The sequence below is a fragment of the Lithobates pipiens genome, unplaced genomic scaffold, assembly GCF_037356315.1.
Source record: "Lithobates pipiens isolate NorthernLeopardFrog02 unplaced genomic scaffold, aLitPip1_a1.2 Scaffold_16, whole genome shotgun sequence".
Taxonomy (NCBI): domain Eukaryota; kingdom Metazoa; phylum Chordata; class Amphibia; order Anura; family Ranidae; genus Lithobates; species Lithobates pipiens.
The window spans coordinates 437,234,778-437,256,105 of record NW_027507748.1 but is presented as its reverse complement, the minus strand read 5'-3'; the positions used below and the strand labels follow the sequence as shown (position 1 = coordinate 437,256,105).

General features: G+C 41.2%; 1 protein-coding gene across 1 annotated transcript in view; it reads right to left on the bottom strand.

Annotated features, from left to right (window-relative positions):
- Positions 1-12,117, bottom strand: part of IL18RAP (interleukin 18 receptor accessory protein) — a 57,984-nt gene extending 45,867 nt beyond the window's left edge. The window contains exons 1-2 of the mRNA XM_077484471.1: positions 11,796-12,117; positions 8,363-8,630 (exon numbers count right to left, since the gene is read on the bottom strand). Coding sequence (XP_077340597.1) covers positions 8,363-8,630; positions 11,796-11,871 — 344 coding nt within the window. The 5' untranslated portion in view covers positions 11,872-12,117. The remainder of the gene's footprint in view (positions 1-8,362; positions 8,631-11,795) is intronic.
- Between the last annotated feature and the right edge of the window lie 9,211 nt (positions 12,118-21,328).

Sequence of the window (21,328 nt, the reverse complement as noted above, 5' to 3'; positions counted from 1 at the left end):
AAGTGGAGTATGCCTGTATATGTAGCAGGTGCCCTGCATATCCCATGGCCTGGCCAAGCTGGCCAAGGTTCTTCTCTGAGGGAGAAAGTGTCTTTAAGGAACTGAAGTTACTGGTGCCATATGAGCAAACAGGTATGTTCAGTGCTCTGTTTAGGAAATGGATGTGTGGGATTATTTGCCTTGAGGGTTAATTCAATGAACATTGATCTGGGTACAGTGTTTGTAAATGAGCCGGTGATGTCAGGGTGCAGAACAGAGAGGTCAGATATAAAGAGGATCAGTCTTCTGCTCTTCTCCTGCCTGGACTCATAGAGCTAAATTTGAGTAGAAGTAACCAATCCGATATAAAGTGTCATATTGTGATTTATTTGCCATTTAAGTGTGCGTCTGCTATTAGGGACATTCTCAGGTTTGGAATCCCCTGAAAGCAGCCTGAATATAGCATTAAGCTATATTGCTCTTAATCTCAGTAATTTCTATATATATATACTGTTACTGTCTGTTACTTTTCCACAGAAATATTGCAATAAAGACAATTTCTGTGTTTTATCATAACGTATTTGTTTCTTATTGGTTATTGCACTTACACTATTGCAAGGTATGTCAAGAGGGGCAGAGACTGTTATTAGGGTTAGGAGGTAGAGTACGCATGATATACACTTCACAATCCACATTGTGTAGTGACTGGTATACGCAAAGATTGTACCTGAGAAACTTCATGTAACTCTTCCTCTGGAGTACACAAAGAAATAATACATGTCTAGTACATTGAACTATATGAGGACATTTACAACTATTAAGAAGCCATTGAGGTATGCTGAAATGTTCTGTAAAGTTATTTCTAGCATATGAACATCCTCTCCTACAGAAAATAGGTTGTTCATTCTCTATGTATATTTATGATTCTTATAACATGTCTGATTGCCATTGCCATTGCCATTGGAGGTCATCCAGACATCCATGGTGTCAAATGCGGTCAGTTATCCCACAAATGTGCGCTCTTTGCTGATGATGTTCTCTTGTTCATCACCTCCCCACTCATTACCACCCTTAACATTTTTCTAAACAAATTTGGACAGGTTTCCAGCCTAACAGCCAACATGTCCAAATCTGTCGCCCTCAACATATCGACCCCCCAGATATTATTAGGAAGACTGAAAAAACACTTCCCATTCACTTGAAGAGACAATTCCATACCGCATCTTGGCATAAATCTAACAAACAATATAAATCTGCAGGAACTATAAATAACAGGAACTACCCTCCCATGTACAAAAAGCTTTTTCGCTCCCTTCTCATACCTGTTACTAAACTTTATATAGACAATCATCAGTTGCCCATAATCTGCTTTATCTGGGGGAAACCTAACCACCGCCTAGCAAAAACAGCCCTCTTCAGACCTAGAAAGAAAGGAGGATTAGGGCTAGCTAACCTCTGGTGGTATTACCAGGCGGCCAAATTTAGCCAATTTTCAAGTGTCTACTCCAAGATTTCTAAACCAGACTGGGTGGGGATGGAACGAAAAGCAGTCCCGATCTTTACCTTAGACTTCCTACTGTGACAACCCCCTAGAAGTAGGCCCCCATAGACTGCATGAAGGTAAAAAACATTGAGCCCTTAGAACCACTTTATGGAATCCTCTATATCAGGGATATGCAATTAGCGGACCTCCAGCTGTTGCAGAACTACAAGTCCCACGAGGCATAGCAAGCCACAAGCATGACACCCAAAGGCAGAGGCATGAAGGGACTTGTAATTTTGCAATGGCTGGAGGTCCGCTAATTGCATATCCCTGCTCTATATCCTACTCCACATGCACACATTTTGTTCACAGCAAAACAATGCTGCAGGCTTAAAGCAGAGGTTCACACAAAAATTTAACTTCCACTTTTCGTAAACCCTCCCCCACTCTGGTGTCATATTTTGGCACCTTTCAGGGGGGAGGGGGGTGCAAATACCTGTCTTAGGTCACCACTTCTGGACATAGACTTCCGTGGGAGTCTATGCCTCTTCCCATCCCGCCGCGCTGTCCCAGAGACAGCACAAACCATTTAGATTCGGCTGCGCAACTCGCGCATGCGCAGTAGGGAACCTGGAAGTGAAGCCGGAAGGCTTCATTTCCTGACTCCCATAGCCAAGATGGCGGCGGCAGCATCCAGGGACCGAGGGACGGTCCGGTCTCGGGTGCCTACATCTCTGGACCCTGTGACAGGTAAGTGTCCTTATTTTAAAAGTCAGCAGCTGCAGTATTTGTAGCTGCTGACTTTTAAAAAAAAAAATCCGCGGGTGTCCCTCTTTAACTCCTAAGAGCCTTTGTGTAGGAAAAGTGCTCTTGAGAGATTAAAGCTGGCCATACACTAGTAGATTTGTCAAGTTGACATTTGTATGAAAATCCTCAGTACTTTCAATGACTTGACAAATGCTGTACTCCAAATTTAATTTACTTTTAAAATCTAAGTTCAACTTTTAGAACACCTGTATTTAACCACTTCAATACCAGCCACTTATACACCTTCCTGCCCAAGCCAATATTCAGCTTTCAGCACTGTCGCCAATTGAATGACAATTGTGCGGTCATGCTACACTGTACCCAAACAATTTAGAGCATTCTTTTGCTGTTATTTGATCACCTCTGCGATTTTTATTTTTCGTGCAACAAATAAAAAAAGACAGAAAATTTTGAAAAAGAAAAAGTTTTTCTTTGTTTCTGTTAATTTTTTTGTAAATAAGTATGTTTTCTTCTTCAATGATGGGCACTGATATGGCTGCAATAGAAAAAGGGGGGTGGTTAAGGTGCGCTATGAACGTTTAAAATTTTTTTTTGAAATCCAAAAACCAAAATGTGAGAACTTATAAACAAAAAGCGATTAATGATGAAAGGCGGGGCTGCCATTACCTTAAATATTCAACCCAAAGTGTTGGAAAACGTAGACAAATATTAAAAGAGGTAGTTGTGGCGCTCACCTGCTATTCATTTTACCTAGTATCTGCAGGGAACTCACCTGCTAATAATTATACCTTATTATTACTTGCTGGTAATTCTACACATGAATGAAATTAAAACATAAAATATAAAAATGGAAAATAAAAAGTAAAAAATAAAAATTCCATATGTGCAATATACAGATAACAGTATGAATCGTGAATGAAAGTGTTACAGAAATGCTGTTTACAACTATATATTAGTGCAAAAATTAAATATATTTTCTATAAAAAAAAGTGCATATGTGCGTTTTTAAAAAACACATGATGAAAAGTGCTAAGTGCTTATAAAAGTGCCACAGTTTCAATATATACTGAAAAAAAAGTATTATGTGCTTCTGTAAGTGACGCAATATGTAAATACGGTACTTTACATTTAGTAAAAACGCTAAGTAAAAATCGCTAAATAGAAGAATGCAAATATAAGTTAATACACAAGTCCAGCAGCAGAGAGTTAATATCAAAAAAGTCCTTTCTGGAACAAAAGTGACAGTGTGCTTCAGTGCTTAGTGGCTTCCTGGATTGCAACCGGTGCGATTCCCATGCACAAAGACAATATTCCGCACTCACCAGCTCCCCTACCCCTTAAGGGGTTAATGCGCCTCCACAGTGTAAGCCCCTGTGTCGCTATATGGAGCAGCTCTGGTTACAATCCGGTGGTTTTCCTCATTAAAGACAAAATGATGCATACATAGTGTAATCCAGTTTAAAACAACATTTTATTAGGTGCATGAAATGCTACTCACAAAACGAAGGATGAGAAAAGAGCCTCAATGTATAAGCTGGTCACAGCATTTGAATTCACCGCCGCCGCCGCCGTAATGAGAGTGTACACCTTAGGCCACCTTGGGCGTGTTTTAAACTGGATTACACTATGTATGCTTCATTCTGTCTTTAATGAGGAAAACCACCGGATTGTAACCAGAGCAGCTCCATATAGCGACACAGGGGCTTACACTGTGGAGGCGCATTAACCCCTTAAGGGGTAGGGGAGCTGGTGAGTGCGGAATATTGTCTTTGTGCATGGGAATCGCACCGGTTGCAATCCAGGAAGCCACTAAGCACTGAAGCACACTGTCACTCTTGTTCCAGAAAGGACTTTTTTGATATTAACTCTCTGCTGCTGGACTTGTGTATTAACTTATATTTGCATCCTTCCATTTAGCGATTTTTACTTAGCGATTTTACTAAATGTAAAGTACCGTATTTACATATTGCGGCACTTACAGAAGCACATAACACTTTTTTTTCAGTATATATTGAAACTGTGGCACTTTTATAAGCACTTAGCACTTTTCATCATGTGATTTGTAAAAACGCACATATGCACTTTTTTCTATAGAAAGTATATTGAATTTTTTGTACTAATATATAGTTGTAAACAGCATTTCTGTAACACTTTCATGCACGATTTATACTGTTATCTGTATATTGCACATATGGAATTTTTATTTTCCATTTTTATATTTTATGTTTTAATTTCATTCATGTGTAGAAATACCAGCAAGTAATAATAAGGTATAATTATTAGCAGGTGAGTTCCCTGCAGATACTAGGTAAAATTAATAGCAGGTGAGCGCCACAACTACCTCTTTTAATATTTGTCTACTGATATGGCTGCACTGACTGGCACTGATAAGGTGGCAATGATGGGCCCCGGTGAGGTGGCACTGATCAGGTGGCACTGATGGGCACTGATAGGTGACACTGATGGACACTGATAGGTGGCACTGGTATGTGTCACTGATGGGCACTCACAGGCAGCACTGATGGGCACTCATAGGTGGCACTGATGGGCACTTGTAGGCAGCACTGATGGGTACTTATGGGTGGCACTGATAGGTGGCACAAATTGGCACTGATGTGCACTGATATGTGGGCACTGATGGGCATTGATTGGTGGCACTGATGGGTGGCACTGATGACACTGATGGGTGGCATTGATGGGCATCACAGATTTTTTATTAATTCCATAGAGGTGCCAGTCAGTGGGCACTGATTGGCATATGTTGGGCATTCATTTTCACATGTGGATGGCCATGGGGGATGTACCTGGCCATCCACATGTTAGGAGCTTCCCTGGTGGTCCTGGCGGCTTCCCTGGTGGTCCAATGTGGGCATTCGGGGGGGGGCATTTCACTGATAAACAATCAGCGCAGACCCTCCTGTCAGGAGAGCTGCTGATCGGCTCTCCTCTACTCATGTCTGTCAGACACGAGTGAGGAAAAGATGATCAACGGCTCTTCCTGTTTACATCGTGATCAGCCATGATTAGACACGGCTGATCCCCTGTGATTGGACATGACTGATCATGTGGCAAAATGCCTCCGCTGGAGGCTCTTTACCGAGATTGGTGTAGCGGTGTGTCACACTGATACACCGCACCAACGATTGCCACGGTGCGTGCCCCGTGGGCGCACAGTCGCTGTTATCCTGCTAGATGTCATGTAAGGCCCATTCAGGATAACTGAACCACCGCCTGGCCGTCATTCTGCTATAGGCTGGGCAGGAAGTGGTTAAGGTGTAACATATTCTTGTTCCTGCCCCGCTCACTCCCCAATCCCCCCTCTGTGACAGTGGGCAGAGGTTCTTCTCCCCCACAGCCACTGTTAAATTTTTTCATAGAAATCTTTGAATTAGGAAACTACAAGTCTTGTCTGCTACCTTGGCAGATAGCTTGTAGTTCTCAACAGACTGTCAGGGCGCTGATGAGCACCCTAGTAGTCCAATGACAAATTCTACAGCTCTGAAACTGACAGCCCATACAGAGGCATAGGCACAGAGCTGTAGTCAGTGTCGGCAGGAGCCTGATATTACACCCATGATTCAATGGGTGCAATGCTCTGCAGGTTCTTGTGAAAAAATTGCCCTACAAAAATATGTGCATTTATTTTTATTTTTGTTTCCAAAAGACGAACTTATACTTTAACATTCAATTTTGGAATGAATGGACTTTCCCAAATGAAAAACACATACACTGTTAGAAATTCATCCATCTTTCAATCTTCCACTTCTTTGCTCCTTCAAATTTTCTCATCACTGCGGTCAAAAATAAATACTGACTTGACCCTACTAATAATTAAAAATGGAATGAACATTTTTAATACTAAAATATCATACAAAATTCTACTAGTATATGACCAGCTTTAATTCTGGGAGTACGTGCTTTCTTCACTTGAAGCTGAGCTCCCAGCAGCTGCCTCTGCAATAATTTTAGAATTTTGTAAGCCTGGTGATGATGTGAAAGGAAGTATTAAACAAGATTTATTTGGCACACAAACAAAGTAGAAGGAGAAAAGTTAAAGCCAGCCACAGATGGTGCAATTTTCTTTCCTGCAACCACAACAGTCAGTGTGGATGGGGGAATTCCTCTCACAGAGCTAATGTGTTCTCCCAGCGGGGGACAGAGGGACTGTCCCGGCCAGGGGAACACACAGTAATTATTGCTAGCGGCTATAGCTGCTGGCAATAATCATATGAAAAATCTGACAGGCTGCTTGTACCTAAGTTGATCAATTGATCAACTTGGATACAATCAGCCTTCCAATACATGGTTCAATTCAAACTGTCTATGGCCGGCTTAATAATACTGGGAAATGCTTGATAGGGAGAGAGCAAGGTTTGGGAGTAAATTAGAGTAATGCCCAGATATACAAAACCAAAACTACATACATTTAATAAGTGACATATACATGACCGTGGTCTGCTCTATCGCACCGTTATCTCATCCAGCAAGTGACAGGTTCATTTTCAAATCTCTTGTACATGTGTACAGTGCAGTGCTGTAAGCGGGACCACCTCAAATACTACAAATATTCTACATCCCCTATTCTCAATGTGACTCAAAAAGGAAAAAAGTCAAATGAAATCACCAACTTGATGACGTCATGCGCCTTCCCACTTTACACGTTGCACACAGGGTGGGGTTTCATCAGAGGAAGCCCTGTGGGCATAACACGTAAGGTTGGAAGGCACATGATGTCATCATATTGATCAGAAATCTTTGCCAAGGATTTCTGAGATGATGCTGAGCTACTGTTTACCTATGTTTTAAAGAAATACCACACTATTTTAGCCCTGGTTCACACTGATCCAATGCGGGAAATGCAGCAAATCCTGTGTTTCCCATACTGCATTGCAATCTCACAGCATCCATGCGATCTGCTGCGGGTGTCAATGTTAGATTAACGACACCCTGAAACAGCTTGCAAAACACAGTGCGATTGTCAGAATCGGATCGCATGGGTGTGAACAAGGTCCTGCACCATGGTCCTGCACCATTTTGGTGCAGATGCAATGCAATTTGAGCCATACCAAATGTATGGCTAAAATGGCACCACACAGACATCGCATGTTATGTGCACAGGAATGTGGTGCGATTCCTGTGCGAATCACATGCAGTGTCTGCAACGCACAAGTGTGAACTCAGGGTTACTGTGAGTACAATCCTGTTATTTTTCAATAAATACCGATACAAAGAGCACTAGAAAAGGTGGAGAGGAGGAGGATTGTTATTATTACAACACCTTGCTGCCCTGTTTGTCTATGGTGGGAACCCTGGGTGAGACGATGAACCATTTTACAGCAGACGCATATAGATCTCTTATAATATAGAGGTCTCCAGAAAGGGAGAGAGAGAGCATACTGTATCTATAAGTGCGAAGACACGTGGAGGAACACAGAAGTATTTTGGTGGTGTTCATAGGTACTGTTGGTTGTATGGTGGAAGAAATTTGTAAAAATACTAACTGTGGGACTGTTTTTTCAATGTTGATTAACTTACACTATATTACAAAAAGTATTGGGGCACCTTCATTTACACGCACATGAACTTTAATGGCATCCCATCTTAGTCCATAGGGTTCAATATTGAGTTGGCCCACCCTTTGCAGCTATAACAGCTTCAACTCTTCTGGGAAGGCTGTCCACAAAGGTTAGGAGTGGGTCTATAGGAATGTTTGACCATTCTTCCAGAAGCACATTTGTGAGGTCATGCACTCTTGTTGGTAGAGAAGGCCTGGCTCCACCCATTCATCACAAAAGTGTTCTATTGGGTTGAAGAGTTGAAGCTGTTATAGCTGCAAAGAGTGGGCCAACTAAACATTGAACCCTACCAACCAAGATTGGGATGCCATTAAAGTGCATGTACATGTAAAGGCAGGCATCCAAATACTTTTGAATATATATATATATATATATATATATATATATATATATATATATATATACGCACACACAAAATTTTTATTTTACTCTTTGGTGAATGAATTTAGGTGCTTAGTTGCTATTTTTTTTTGGGGGGGGGGGGGCTGTTCAGTTTGTCTCACTGCTTGATCCTTGATTTTTGTGCACTTAAACATATTTTTGATGAATTACTTACTTGCACAAGTAGTTTCCAGAGTGTCTCATTTCTGCTGGTGAAAACCATAGCAAAATTGCAGATTTTGTAGCCTTTAAGTCTCTGCCATAAATCATTTTTTGAATGTTTCCATCAGATTTTTGTGAAAACCATTGGGTTCTCTCTTTATTAGATGGTTTTCCATTTCCATTGTAAGACGATATAACAGGGCATTGAAAGAAAACATTTTCCTTAGCAAAAACTTGATATCTGTAATCTGGTTCTCTGTCTGAGCAGTTTGGGTGGAATTCTAAAGGTATTTCAAGTGAACAAAACACCAATTAGGAACATATCTACACAATTATGCCTTCAAGGCTCCATACAAACTAGCATTTTTAATAAGCTCAAAAAATGCTCGAAAAAATGCTGGATGAATGCTGGATGAAAAAAGCTGATAATAGCATTTTTGTGCCGGCTTTTAGTAGCGTTTTAGTAGCTTTTAGGAGTATTTAGGAGCATTAACATTTTATTAGCATTTTTACGGTACATGAAAAAAAAAAAAAGTTAAAAAAAAGCTGTTAGGAGCGTTTAGGAGCATTCATCTTTGCTGAAAAAATGCTCCAAAAATCTCTATAAAAACATTTTTTTTTCTTCTTCTAGACGCTGAAAATCAGAAAACGCGAGTAGCCTAATGTAGTGTGCATGGACACAAAGAATAACACTATTTAGCATCTGGAAGCAGAAAAAATGCTAATAACAGCTTTTAGGAGCTAGTGTGTATGGAGCCTAAATGTAAAAACACATTCACATCATAACACCAATAATTTGTTGTGCAAAGACTTTTAAAAACTATTTATTTTATCTTGTGGTAGGAAGTTATTGTAAAATGCCTAGAACAGTAGCCAAGAACAGGAAATGATAGTATACAGATATGTCTCCCTGTCTCAATCAAGCATTGTTTGTTGCCATAATATCTGAATTCCTACATACACTGTCAGAGCAGGCAACATGGTTTCTACAGATGGCCATACATGGATAGAAAATTGTTTAAAAAAGTTTCATTACGCTCGATCGTTCGGCTTTTGAAACGTTAGTGGGCTAATTTTTGATTACCAGAATGCAAAGTTTTATGGCAAAAAATAAAACCGTCATTTTCGATTTTTTGAGCCTAAACAATTGATTTTCGAAACATTAGTAGTGGAATCGATCAAAAACAGTTCAAAAAAATCTATAGCGATGCATGTGTTAAAATGTGTAGTCGATTGATGAAAAATTAACCTTTTATGATGTTAGCGATCGAAAATATGTTGATAATTACTGAAACAATGATGGCGTTATTGCATGAACCTTTCAAAAAATGTTGTATTCATAAAATAAATACAAAAATAATACTGCGCATGTGAAAAGATTATTCAGTGTGCAAAAATTAGCACTACAAATGTGAGATATTACCACAAAAAACAAGAAAAAAAAATAAAGGTGTGTTGCGCTACAGTGAGTGATATTGAAAAATAATGAAACACAATTATAAATAAATAAACAGTGCAGAAAAATCAGTCTCTCAAATGGCAAACTCCATGATTCAACTATGGTTAAGGTCATCCAATCCCTTCACCAAGTGAACACGCTCCCACAACAATAGGTTGGACTCTTACCATAAAGCCTGGACCCTTTATTATGAAGGGTCAAACAGGCTTGATGAATATGTCCCAGTAGGGGTCATCAGTAGGGTATGTACAAAGGAACCACGTCAGGAACAGCTCCAGAGCATCCAGGGGACTCCACCCAAAGGATGAGTCCCCTAGATGCCCGGAAAAAGTCCTTTTGTCAACTAAACTGGTCGTGCTGAGCTGTATGTTCCTGCTATTGCGAATTTTACATGTTTGGATGTTCTGTGTTCTTCCTTTTGTACCATGCAATGATTTTTTTATTATGGATACGTGTAAGTGCAATACTTTATATTAAATAAATAAATAAATACAAAAAAGTTCTTAAGTGCACTGTGTTCGGACGCCGGACACAGTGCAACGCCAGACATTGTTCACTTATGGGAAGTGCCACGTCTATGCAATCACAAGATTGCAGACATGGCGCTTCATTTGCGGGCATTTAGCCCGCCTTGCAGCGCTTTCTGAAGCGCCGAGTAGCTTCCTCTTGGCGCCTGTAGTATCTATTACTACGACCAGGCGGTTTGATTGACATCTGAGTTTGATGTCACTTCCTGTTTTCTTTCTCCCATTGCACACGAGAGAGAGGTAACAGGAAGTATGAGAGGAGCAGATGGAAGAGTGGGGTCTGGCTCCCCCCGTCCTAAAACTTCACCACAGCCACTGTTTAAGAGGTTTTACACTATCCAGCGTTTTATGTTTTATTTGGATCTGACTACATGATCGTCATTTTGGTGGAGTCCCCTGGATGCTCTGGAGCTGTTTCTGACGTGGTCTCTTTGTACATCCCATCCTGATGACCCCTACTGGGACATACTCATCAAGCCTGTTTGACCCTTCATAATAAAGGGTCCAGGCTCTCTGGTAGGAATCCAACCTATTGTGTTGGTGGTATGTTCACTTGGTGAAGGTATTGGATAACCTTATCCATAGTTGAATCCTGGAGTTTTCCATTTGAGCATTATGGCCCATTTAAGAGACAGATTTTTCTGGACTGTTTATTTATTTATAATGGTTATTCATTATTTTTTAATATCAATCACTGTAGTGCAACACACCTTTATCTTGTTCATTTTCTACCCATGTATGGCCAGCTTAAGTCATGGGCTTTCAATATCCGGTGAGTTTATGGGACTTCTTGTCCTGAAATGCCAGACAGATTGCCTATTGCCTAATTTGACTATGGCAGCTAAAGTATTTCTCTTGTGACGAGGTCTGTAAATGCATAAAGGGCTGTCATAGTCAAAACACATTTTTTTCATTTTGAATAGCATAGGAAAGGCTGGCCAGAGAGGTTCAAACACATCAATTTGTTCTAGTGACCATTATCACTGACACAGAAAGTCATTTGAAATTCAAATGTTTAGAGTTGTCACCAAAACAAGAGGTGTAGGTAAATCTCCCAAAGGAAATACCTGCACTAGTAACTGTCTAAGAAGGGAATCACCTTCACTTCCGGTTGTGTCTCTAGAACAAAAAGTGAAGGGAAGTCTCTCCAACGAGACACAGACAGAAAAAAAGGGGTATTAACTCTTGTCTACTTTATTCAGAACTAAAAAAAAATAAAAAATTTATGCATAAACATCATGAAGGAAATAATATGTAAAAGCAAGCACATTTTAGACCAATACAAATAAAATACCATCAATAAGGTTTAAAAGTACATTATATTTTGCAATAAACCCACCAGTAATTTATCAAATTTATGGAAAGCTGAAAAGTTTGAATTTCAATTAGATGCTTTAGATTGTTAACATCAAGGCATTTCACGTAGTTGCACAACGTCTTTAGTAAAATAAAAATCTTACCTGTAACCTCTGTCATAATATTGCAGCTTATCAAGGACAAAATAAAAGCCATCATGGAGCACATAGTTTTGTCCATCTTCTTTCATCCAGCACGTTCTTGCTGTATTTAAACAGCACACAGAAAAAAGAGAAATGTTTAGCCTTTTGCTTTCAGTAAGAATTGGCTTACCCTGCCGAAGAACTGATACTTCACCACAAACTAGAAATACTTCCTTCCACTTTGCAAAATGTACCTATGAGTAAGAAAACTTCAGAATCCAATTAAAGGGTCAGTAGACTCAAAAGTAATAAAAGTAATATTTCACTTGCAGGCCATTTATTAAAGTGTCACTAAACTCACATCATGAAAAGAAAAATATCAATAAATGCTGTTCATATTTAGTTAATAATTATAGGAATTGTTTTCTGCATTCTGCAAAAAAAAAAAAAAAAAAGGTTGATCCTGCTGTTCTCTTTCTCCCCCTTTCTGCCCAAGTCCCCAAAGCAGCTGGGGAATTTGCACAGCAGTGTTGGAAGCTCCTGCACATGCTCAGTTTCCAGTGAGTTCCAGTGAGTATCACATCTGAGCAGCCCAGCAGTTGATTTGCTAAATCTAGAGAGTGCAAAACCTGGTGAAGCTCTGCATAGCAGTCAATCAGCTTCTAGTTTTTTTTGCCAAAGCTTTAAGTGTCACTAAACTCACATCATAAAAAAACTATCAAAAAATGGTGTATTACATGGTATTCATACTCACTCAATCACTATGAGATTTGTTTTTTGTATTCTGACAAAAACCTGGTTGATCCTACTGCTCTCTATCTCCACCTTCTGTTCATGTCCCCAATTCAGCTAGGAATTTTGCAGCTGGGGTGGCAGTTCTGCACATGCTTAGTTTTCAGTGAGTTTCTATGCTGAGCATTTCCTCCCTATCACATATGAGCAGCCCATGTGACTATAGAGTCAGATATGTGGGCGAATACACAATGGTAAATGACAGCCCACACCCTCCCTCCTCCTCCATGCCCACTAAAAAGCTAAACACAATAGTGGTGGGATATTACATCTCGATTGATGGAGGCTTCACCCCCCTGTCCTTCTAAGACACAGGCTGGAGGGGCACGACACAGCTTGGATTTCAAATATATATTTTAATGACAATTTAAAACAGTTTATTGATATTAATTTTTTATTTTTACTCTGTATCCCAAAGGCTGTTTTTTTGTTGTTTGTTTTTTAACTTGTGACCAGCAGTAGAGGTCTAAAAGCACCCCCTGCTTATGTTTGTCTGCAGACAAGCTGGGAAAGAGCTGGGTCATGTGACAGCGGTATATTGATTAGGATATTGATTAGGAAAAAGGTACTTCAATTTTTTTTTTTTATTAAAATAATTCCAATGCCACCATCTACAGTATATACAGAAAGAGAAGGGACAATGTAAATGAAACAGTGCTGGGGATTTACTAAATCTGAAGTGTGCAAAATTTCTTACAGATCTACAAAGAAACCAAACAGCTTCCATGTTTTATTGTCAAATCTTAATTGAACAAGCTGAAGTTAGAAGCTGATTGGCTACCATGCACAGCTGCACTGGATTGTGTGCATACATTTTAGTAAATCTCCTCCAATGTGTGTTTAGTATCACTTTAAGGAATGCAGCAGCTAGATCTCCATAAAATAGTTCCCATCTTCTTTTCTTGCTGATAGCTTTCTTCTTCTTATGAATACTAATATATAATCTTTATATTGTTGGTGATACCTGCTATCCTCTTTCTGACCTTTCAGTCAGCACTGTACTCAGCACACTACAGGATGGTAGTCTACTCCTAATTTCCTTGGCAGCTATGCTTCATATGACATATCATTACTTGTGACACCAGGATAGTCATTATATATGACAACCCTGCAGCATCTCTTGATGATTGAGTCATGATCTTGATAGAAAGGTATGATGGAGGAAACTGTTACCATCCCGATTAAAAGGTCTAGTAGAAAAGTGGGTTCTTGTGCTGCAAGATACTTTTAATGGTGAACTAGGTCACACTTATTTTGGTTGAAGTCCTGGCACTGCCCAGGAGGCTCTGCAGTGTAAGCTCAAGACCTTTGGGGACCAGCCTTTTATCTGCATGGATCTACATAGTTGCATTATAGAGATCTGGGTACATAGTTACATTTTTCACAAATCCTACAATCATAGTCAAGAGAAATGCAAAGCAAAACCCCCTAGGTAAACTGTTGCCAGTAACCCAATTTATTTCAGTTACTTATATAGCGCCATCAATTTTTACACAGCGCTTTACATATACATTGTACACTCACATCAGTCCCTACCCTGAAGGAGCTTACAATCTAAGGTCCCTAACTCACATTCATACATACTAGGGACAATTTAGACAGGATCCAATTAACCTACCAGCATGTCTTTGGAGTGTGGGAGGAAACTGGAGCACCCAGAGGAAACCCACGCAGGCACAGGGAGAACATGCAAACTCCAGGCAGGTAGTGTCATGGTTGGGATTTGAATCAGCGACCCTTCTTACTGCTAGGACGAAAGTACTACCCACTATACCACTGTGCCGCCCGATTATGGCACTTCCTTCTAAGCAGTCACCACAATTCCGTGGATTATACTATTGCTATGTTAGCTTTTAGTATGTAAAACATTGGATATTATTAGTTGCCAGAAAATCATCCAATTCATTCTTGAATTGGATTATGACTTTTTCCGTTATTTTCTAATGTGGCAAAGCATTCTACGCCATTTTGAGTATAAGAAAAAAACCCTGGTATAATTTTCAGAATAAATTCATTGTGTCACATCTAATATGAAATTACATTTAATTATGTAAACGTATATGAAACATGTACAGTGGTGTGAAAAAGTGTTTGCCCCCTTCCTCATTTCCTGTTCCTTTGCATGTTTGTCACACTTAAGTGTTTCGGAACATCAAACCAATTTAAACAATAGTCAAGGACAACACAAGTAAACACAAAATGCAATTTGTAAATGAAGGTGTTTATTATTAAAGGTGAAAAAAAATCCAAACCATCATGGCCCTGTGTGAAAAAGTGATTGCCCCCTAAACCTAATAACTGGTTGGGCCACCCTTAGCAGCAACAACTGCAACCAAGCATTTGCGATAACGTGCAATGAGGCTTTTACAGCGTCCTGGAGGAATTTTGGCCCACTCATCTTTGCAGAATTGTCCTAATTCAGTTACATTAGAGGGTTTTCGAGCATGAACGGCCTTTTTAAGGTCATACCACAACATCTCAATAGGATTCAGGTCAGGACTTTGGCTAGGCCACTCCAAAGTCTTCATTTTGTTTTTCTTCAGCCATTCGGTGGTGGACTTGCTGGTGTGTTTAGGATCATTGTCCTGCTGCAGAACCCAAGTTCGTTTCAGCTTTAGTACACGAACAGATGGTCGGACATTCTCCTTCAGGATCTCTTGGTAGACAGCAGAATTCATAGTTCCTTTTATCACGGCAAGTCTTCCAGGTCCTGAAGCAGCAAAACAGCCCAAGACCATCACACTACCACCATCATATTTTACTGTTGGTATAATGTTCTTTTTATGAAATGCAGTGTTCCTTCTACGCCAGATATACTTGGACACACACACCTTCCAAAGAGTTCCACTTTTGTCTCATCGGTCCACAGAATGTTGTCCCAAAAGTCTTGGGGATCATCAAGATGTGTTGTGGAGAAATTGAGACGAGCTTTGATGTTCTTTTTGCTCAGCAGTGGTTTTCTCCTTGGAACTCTGCCATGCAGGCCATTTTTGCCCAGTCTTTTCCTGATGGTGGAGGCATGAACGTTGACCTTAACTGAGGCAAGTGAGGCCTGCAGTTCCTTGGACCTTGTTGTGGGGTCTTTTGTGACCTCTTGGATGAGTCGTCGCTGCGCTCTTGGGGTAATTTTGGGTGGCCGGCCACTCCTGGGAAGGTTCACCACTGTTCCATGTCTTCGCCATTTGTGGATAATGGCTCTCACTGTGGTTCGCTGGATTCCCTTTGGAAATGGCTTTATAACCCTTTCCAGACTGATAGATCTCAATTACTTTCTTTCTCAATTGTTCCTGAATTTCTTTGGGTCTCGGCATGATGTGTAGCTTTTAAGGATCTTCTGGTGGACCTTACTGTGTCAAGCAGCTCCTATTTAAGTGATGCCTTGATTGTGAACAGGTGTGGCAATAATCAGGCCTGGGTGTGGCTAGAGAAATTGAACTCAGGTGTGGACAACCACAGTTATAGTATGTTTTAACAAGGGGGCAATCACTTTTTCACACAGGGCCGTGATGGTTTGGATTTTTTTTCACCTTTAATAATAAACACCTTCATTTACAAATTGCATTTTGTGTTTTCTTGTGTTGTCCTTGACTATTGTTTAAATTGGTTTGATGTTCCGAAACACTTAAGTGTGACAAACATGCAAAGGAACAGGAAATGAGGAAGGGGGCAAACACTTTTTCACACCACTGTATGTCACTGGGGGTCAGGGGTACGACAAACAACAGAATGTATTTCACCAAAGGTCAGGGGAATGACAAATGAGGAAAAACCCTTTCAAAGTAGTGAATATGCTACTCTCTCTCTGTGGACTGGAATTCATTACTGTATGCCTAAAACTCACTAGCACCCCTCCAATACACTTATCATTCTCTCTAGACTTCCTAAGGGTACTTAAAATGTTCCTCTGTGAAGGCTAACAGACTACATTGAATCCTGCTTCCTCTATCATCCTGACCATCTCTGCAAACTTGACCTCTCATCACTAATCTCTTTGCCCACCTATATTATATTATCTTTAGACACATTCACTTTAATGGTGCATAAGGAGTAAGTAAACTTCACACATCTGCAGTTTTTATACTTGAATGTTCTTCAACTACGCACAACTGTCACTCCTTCATTACAGTATACCTGATATGTTGCCATTATTCTCTGGGCTTCCAACAGGATCACCTTTCATCTGAAGCTACAATAGAGTGAACCTCCTTCCTTGCATAACTCTCTTGCTAAAGTCCCCTAATGCCATGTACATACGATCAGAATTTTGGTCGAAAAAAGCAATGATGTTTTTTCCGACAGGGTTACGCTTAAGCTTGCCTTGCATAAACATGGTCACACCAAATTCTGACTGTCAAGAATGTGGTGAAGTACAACACGTACGACGGGACTATAAAGAGGAAGTTCAATAACCAGTGAGCCACCCTTTGTGCTCTTCACAGGCCTTGCTGTTCTTCAGTGCGTTCTGTTAGTTCGTTCTGACCAGCCGACCACTTTGAAGCCATGTTGCGGGTACGTGCTCGTCGTAGCGTTCATGCTGTGCAGGGGCTTTTTTATGTTGGGGTTCTTGCCTTGACCCAAGCCCAATCCATGAACAGGGCGAGGAGGAGTTCATGGACCAAGAATTGGTTGCTCCAGCGTGACCAATTCCCTCATATGCCTTTGCTGCGTGAGATCTAGGAGAATAACCCTGATGATTTTAGGAATTATCTGCGGATGACGGACCCCGTTTTTAACCATCTGTTGGCTTTGCTGTCCCCTTATATTACGAAGCAGGACACCTGCATGCGGCAAGCCATCACTCCGGAGTAGAGGCTAGTTGCCACGTTGTGGTACTGGGTGACAGAGAGAAGTCTACAGGACCTCAAGTTCTCTAGAGACATCTTCCCCCAGGCTCTGGGGATCATTATTCCAGAGACCTGTTCTGCCATCATTCAGGTCCTGCAGAAGGACTATATTAGTGTAAGTTTTCTCCTTTAACATCACATTCTATGTATTTAATGTTTGCTAATGTATTGTATTTCTTTCATCATTCCCTAATTACCATAATTGTAATATGCTGTGAATGTTACCTTTGTCCTCATACATGCTGGAAGCTTTTAATGCTCCTTTTTTGTCCTTCATTCATATTTGCCTTCAATAACCTCCCCAGCATTCTATCCTGGGCCCATATAAACCTAGCCTAGTCACTTAACAATGTATTTTGTCATCTCCATTGTAGTGCCTTACCCTAAACACCCCCTAAAATGTGTACAAATATTATTGTTGTCCTTAAATTCAGGCAGAGTGCCAGAGGCACCCTAAAATGTTTCCAATGGGCCATCAAAGGGGGTGAGGAATCTGATGAGTGGACCTTATATTTTTGTCTTTAAATACTCCTTAAAATAAATATTATACTGATGTTGGCCAAGAATGTGTCTAATCTGCTTGCAATGTTATGTGCAAAAATACTAATAATTTTATGTTTCCTTCAACGCCACAGGAATGCCAGACTGTGGCTTCCCAATTTGCTCATTATTGGCACTTTCCCAACTGCAGAGGGGCAATCAATAGGAAGCACATCCATATCATCCCACCACCCCCACTCGGGGTCATACTATTTTAACTATAAGGGGTTTCATAGTATTGTGTTGATGACGGTGGTGTCGGCGACATACGAGTTTCTCTATGTGGACATGGGGAAGAATGGGCAGATGTTAGATGGTGGAGTCTTTGCCCAGACCGAGTTTTACCAACATCTCCAGAGTGGTGCACAACCACTTCCTCTCACCTACTTGAGTTAGGAGAAAGGGGTTGCACCCACAAAACGTGTACATTGCTATCCCCTGATGGCAGATAGCACATGTTGACACACTGTGTGCATCTTCAAAATTTGGCTTTCCCGACATCCCTCACGCAGATATACTGCGGCAGAAGGGCATGTACAGGCAGATTAATGTACCTGTACATTGCCCTTAAAGAGGTGACTCGCCAGAAGCTCTGTGACCGTGATCGCAGGCCCATTAGACCCGATGTCCGTGGGATACCCACGATCGTCTCACGCTGAGGAAGAATGGGGAGATGCTAATGTAAACAAGCATCTCCCCATTCTACCTAGTGACACTGTCACTGATTAGCTCTCCCTGTGATTGGGAGCGCTGATCAGTGATGTGTCATACACAGCCCCTCCCCCCCACAGTTAGAATCACTCCCTAGGACACACTTAACCCCTACAGCGTCATCTAGTGGTTAATCCCTTCACTGGTAGTGACATTTTTATAGTAAGCCAATGTCAAAAGCTGGATCAGTAAACAGGAGCCAAGGAGAAGACAGGAGGATGGTCACAAGACAATCTGGGGTCAGTGCTGGTGAAGATCAAGGGATGGTCAAGAAAAGCTGGGTAGGTAACAGGAATCAAGATACAGGTTCTCGGGAAACAGGATGCACAGAAGCTGAAGACAAAGCAGCACTGGGGCTAGGTACTGGCTGTGCCTAAATAGACTCACTTGGTGCCAGCGTCAGTCATGAGTGCACACAAGTGTCAACACGCACGGGGATGTACGACGGCTTCTGTTTGCTCGTCAGTTCGTGCATGCGCACTTCTATGCGCCAAAGCCCGTTTCCTATGGGCAACTGGAAGGCGTGTATTTCTGCGCCTCAAAGTTCTTGTAGGGTGGCGAATCACTCTGCTGGTATGTGCATCCTGACACTCACCTGTTGTGGTGACAATCTCACCCACCTCTCCTTCCTCCACATCCTCAGGTTGTGGTGTCCTCTGTTCCCCTTCTTCAGGAGGTGGGGGTTTCCTGGTGTTCTCAGACGTCTGGAGTCGTTTCTCCCCTATGAGAATAAAAAAAAGGTATACTTAGCACACCGATATTTGAAGCCAGAAATAGGAATATGAAACATTGTTTGGAAGTGGTCTGTTTTGGCAGAGTTCCAAGCTGAAGATGTGATTTTTTCACTTACCAAAGCTGAAATACTTACCTTTTTTGGAGAAGTTTCACACATGGAGACACCCTAAGTATCCACTGGAGTACCTGTGTGGGACACCCTAAAAAGTTTGTTCTCGTGTCCCACATTAGTGCTCCTGAGTCCAGATGTATAAACATTACATCTCCTTACATTACACTGAATCAAGTTTGCAATTCTTTCAAGTTTCAAACACATCTCGACAACAATGTCCTAAACTTCTTTTAATACAAATTAGCATGACCAAATGTAGTTAACTCTGTATCTGCCCAAAACATCGTATTTAGTTGGAAACGAATGATGTTTCCTAAGTCAAATTACTGTGCCCATGAACATGAAAGTAGCCATTTTAAACTGTACAACAGTAAAGAAAAGCACATGGAGCATCATGCAAGTAATAATAATAATAATCTAAACACACGACAACTACTTACTTTTTAGAAGCACTTTCTTGATCCTTCTGTACTGATCCTGCTCCCTCAATTTCTGGTCTAACCAGCATTTCCTCAATTGCTTCTTGGATCGTCTTACCCAAAAATTGCTGTGCAGACTTCTCACAACTTTAGTCATGGTCTTGGCCTTTCTCACATTTGGGTTTGGGTACAGCCCATACTTCCTGTCATAGTCGGCCCTCTTCAATATGTCGACCATCTCCACCATCTCTATTAAGGCCATATTGGGACGTTTCGGGCTCTGGGCTTTCCTCCTCCTCATTACTACTATTATCACGCACCTGCTGTGTCTTTGCCATGTTACTCTCCCACTGCGACGAAAGAGAAGGGGCGGGGAATATTTGAGAATGAATGCCAGGGACAGGGGCAATGCGGGCAGAGTTTAACGCATGCACAGTGTACATACGATCTGTGAGTGGAGGAAATGCCAAACGTTATAACGAAGTTAACATTTTAACTTGGGACATCAGTGGCCTATACTGATTTAATATTGAGGCCTATACTGGGATACGATTAGGAGAGTTTATCCTGATATTAGTGTTTTTGTCTTGTGTTTTGCCTTGCAGCAAATATGAAACAATTCAAAGACCTTGAATTCATGAGCCATGAGGCATCGCTGGAGAAACTGCTGGAATATGTGAAGATGCAGGTCCCCGACACAGACATCGAGTTTGTGAATAAGAAAATTGGTAGCTTGAGAAGCACATATAGGAAGGAGCTTAATAAAGTCCAGGCTTCCATGAGATCAGGAGCAGCGGCAAAGGAAGTGTATGTACCCAGTCTGTGGTACTACAACAGGATGTAGTTTCTGGAAGACCAGATTGAAGGCAGGGAATCACTTTCCACACTTTCATCCACCCTTCCCTCAACCCCAGCTGAGGCTTCTGAGGACCAACCTGGGCCTTCCATCCTGGAAGAAGTTGAGGAGCCCAGCTGGAACCAGGTATAGTATTTTTGAACATATTTATTGTCCGAAAATTATTAACCCCCCTGGCGGTATTCCTGAGTCTGGCTCGGGGTGGAATTTTTATACCAAAAGAGGTAACTACGAGCCAAACTCTGGACCGCATCACTGAATCTAGGAGGACGCTTACTTACCTTCTCCCTTGGATCCAGCGATGTCCCCGCGCTGTACGAGCGGCTCGTCCTCTGCTCGATTAATCACGGAGCCGATCTCCGTTCCCTGCGAGTGTTGCGGCGCACGGTGACGGAGATCAGCGCCAAATTCAAAAAGTGAAACACACAGTATACATACAATATAATGTAATCGTACAGATTACATTGCTGTATGTAATTATTTCACATCTCCTTTGTCCCTAGTGGTCTGCCCAGTGTCCTGCATGCACTTTTATATTATGAAAA